The sequence below is a fragment of the Chrysochloris asiatica genome, unplaced genomic scaffold, assembly GCF_000296735.1.
Source record: "Chrysochloris asiatica unplaced genomic scaffold, ChrAsi1.0 scaffold00066, whole genome shotgun sequence".
NCBI classification, from domain to species: domain Eukaryota; kingdom Metazoa; phylum Chordata; class Mammalia; order Afrosoricida; family Chrysochloridae; genus Chrysochloris; species Chrysochloris asiatica.
Window position 1 is genome coordinate 9,960,496 of NW_006408584.1, and position 3,778 is coordinate 9,964,273.

At 35.3% G+C, this 3,778-nt stretch overlaps 1 protein-coding gene across 1 annotated transcript in view; it reads left to right on the forward strand.

The window, feature by feature from the left end:
• LOC102829195 (serine/threonine-protein kinase Nek1-like) overlaps window positions 1-3,778 on the forward strand; it is a 277,499-nt gene that overhangs the window by 252,376 nt on the left and 21,345 nt on the right. The window contains 1 exon segment of the mRNA XM_006864548.1: window positions 122-369. Coding sequence (XP_006864610.1) covers window positions 122-369 — 248 coding nt within the window.

Here is a 3,778-nt window from a genome sequence, read left to right on the forward strand (position 1 = left end):
ATTTTTTTTTCTGATGGGATTTTAATTTTTCTAGAATTCATGTTAAATACATGAGTTATTACTATCACTTAGCAAAGTAGTATCTTATAGACTTTCACATAATTTCTTTTGTATACCACAGCACCTGTAATAGATGATTCATCGTACTCTAAATGTGATGTTGCGAAATCTGTGCAACCAGAGCCATTTTTCCATAAAGTCATTCAATCTGAAGACTTGAAAATTCTCTCTCAAGTTCAGTTAATTCAGTGTCCACCAGAAGAATCCTTTCCACTTCGATCACGCTCTGATTCACCACCAAAAAATAAAAACAAGAGTTCTTTGTTGATTGGACTTTCAACTGGTCTTTTTGATGCAAACAACCCAAAGGCAAGTATGTTCCTCATGGAAAATACCCATTTGATAACATTTTTTATTTTTTTTCTTTGAAACACCATAACATGATAGTTTAATTCCTTAAAAATGTAAGCACATACAAACACACATACATCAAAATAAACAAAAATACAAAAACTCCTTCCTCATCTTCTCTGAGCTATTGAAGAGAAATTGTTGTTGAGAGAACTACTAAGGGGAAATGGTTTCATTGGCTCCATTTTTAGATTTTTTTATCAGCTCTGCTGCTACTTTCCAGAAAGATCTTTGTGTGTTTCTCTCACCCCTTACCACTACCGTACCCAACTGCTACTTTTAACATGAGTTTGAGCTTAAGCAGTAATATATTTTAAATGGGCAGAAGTGTCACATTGCCTATGTGTATATAAAAAGAGATTAATAGATGTTTATTGTGAATCGAGTGAAGGTTTACAGAGCAGATCATCACTTTCACATTTAACAAATCGCACATTTTGTTTCATCTCAGTAATTGCACTCTTCTCTTTGTAATGGCAGTTATCCCATTTCCTCCCTGTGATTTTTATTTCCCTGCCACCCTCCTTTCCAACCCCTGTGAACCTTGTCCTCAAGTAAATGCTACCCTTTTGATCTTGAATGGTTGACTCTTCCATGGTGAGCATACCTCACTAGTGTTGTTTGTCCCGTTGGTTAAAAATTGAGCCATGAGCGTAAGTTTCATTCTAGACCCAAAGGGTGAACAAGGGCCATAGCCTCTGGTTCCTCCAGTTTCTTCTTACCAGTATACCCAATTGTTTGTTTTTTTACAGTTTTGGATTTTGTTTTCCATTGTCTCTCACTCTGTCGAGGACCTTCTAACGTAATCCCTTTCAGAGTAGTTAGTAGTAGTAATCGGACACCATCTAATTCTGGTCTCAGAGTCATGTCACTTGCTATTTTGAAAAATATGTATTTTACCAATATGTACATTTAGAAATATATGTACATACTGGTTTTTTCTTACTATAAAATTAGAATTGTTCTCTATTGAAAAATTTAAGATACACATAAAAAATAAATCGTATTTTTTTTTATGTTGTTGTTAATAGCAACTAGTAAGTTTGAACCACTGACCTTGCAGTCGCGTGCTTATCCTAGAACACCACACCAGGACTACAATGCCACAGCAGATAAATAGCTTTTTACCTAACTGGTATTATTATGTAAACTCTGTATGCAACTGATTTTTTATTTAATATGTATTATAGTATTATGGAGTCCTGGTGTGGTGCTGTGGGTTAATGCACTGGACTGCAAAGTTGGTTTGCACTGCAGAGTCTGTGTTTCAAGTTCACCAGCTGCTCCTGGAAAACCCTATACAGGGTCACTGTGGATCGGACCTGACTCGACGGCACTTAACAACAATAACATTGTACTGTAGAAATCCTGGTGTGGCACAATGGGTTAATGCGTTAGACTGCAAAATCTTTTGAACCACAGGTCTGCAATTCCACTTCTTGGAAACCCTATACAGGGTTGCTGTGGCCAGAACTCACTCAAAACCAATTAACAACAACAATAATATTATTACAACCATTTTTTCATATTGTTTAGTATTCTCTCTCATGACTTTTAATGACCATATATTTCACTGTACTACTGGGCTGTTAGGTTGGTATGAACCGCAAGGCCAGTGGCTCGTTGGAAACCTTATACAGGATCACTATGAGTCGGAACCAATTTGACAGCACTTAACAAAAACAACTATATCATAACTTTTTTAGCAAATCTTTTTCTATTGTTGGGACTTTAGGTTACAATTTTTATTATTGAAAACAATTTTCCATATCTTTATCTTTATGCATCCACCATTACCCTACTCCTCACTTACTATCTCGTTACCCAAATTGTTAAAGCCTGTTCTTACAGCTTTAACAATGTTTTTAAATGAGCTGAGACATTGAACTCAGGGTTCCTGCTTAGCGGACCTGGTCCAGCTTTCTATTCCTACTACCATCATCTCATCATTAATATCTGTTCATGTATATTTCTCTCTGTGTAAATCTTTTTAAAACATGCAGTTCTTTATGGTTCTTTATGGTGTAGCTTACTTCCTCAAGGGTCATATTTTGTACCTGACATTTCAGAATTTACTCATTATATGTGAGGGAGGGAAGGAAGGAAGGGGGGAAACAGGGAGAAAAGAAAGGAAGAAAATGACTATTGATTTAACTAAGCCTTGGAAACCCTGTACAGGGTCACTAAGAGTTGGAACCTACTCCATGGCACATAACAACAACAACAACCTGTCTCTATAGGTGGCCAACTACTTCCATTTACAGGTAGATTACATAGTAATTTCTAGGCAAAACTAGAACTTTTCATGACAGCATTTTTGTTCATTCCAGCATTGATCAATTTGTGCTGATCAGTTTGTTTTATAATGATCCATTTGGTTTGAACCATAGAGCAGTAATTCTAGAACTTTAATGTATCATATGAAATGTTTATATAAAATGCATATTCCTGCAACCCACACCTATGGTTTCTGCCTTCTGTTTTAATATATTGTATCAGGATTCAGGAATATGCCTTTTTTTTTTTTTTTTAACTTTTTATTGTGAATTGAGTGAATATTTACAGACAAGAATATCAGCAGATGAAACAAAGTGTATGATTTATTGAATTCTTTTTTTTTTAATGGTGACAACAAATAATATAGTTAAAAAATCATTTACCATAACATTCTTCATGTTCTTGATTCAGTGACATTAGGTATGTTTTCATATTCCTCATCACTGTCATCATCTATTTCCTACTTTTCCCATCACCTTTAACAGAAACTCAATTATCTCCTGGGCAGTGAGTTCCCCTTTTATCCTCTCTTCTTTCTCCTCTAATAAAGCATCGGTCTGTATACATTTACCCACCCTAGATATTTCATATTAGTGTAATTGTACAGTGTTTGTCTCTGTAACTGACTTATTTCACACAGCATAATGTTTTTAAGGTTCCTCCATGTTGTAATATGCATTTGGACTTCATTCATAACCTGTTTACTCAGTCTTAAAGAGAAAGAAACATATATTTAGACACGTACCTAAAGTGATTCTGTTACTGGTTGTTCCAAACCCCACTTGAGAAACACTACAAAACCACAGTTGACCTTCTTGGAACCTTCTTTCACATTGTTGTGAATGGGCTTCAGGCTAGCATGTACTTGTAAAGGTCAGATAAAAACTTAGTGTTTCTTTGATTTCATAAAGGAGAACTTTCTAATCCATTCTTTTCCAGTAGCAAAAATTTCAGGATTTAAACAGTTTATAAATGAAGGGAACTTAAGAAGTTTGGTAGATAATTGTCTGTTAACCCCACTTCAGATTTGGAACCATCTAAGAAGAAATCTTTCAAGAAAGTGAGGCAGCACAGGAGGCACTCACTTATC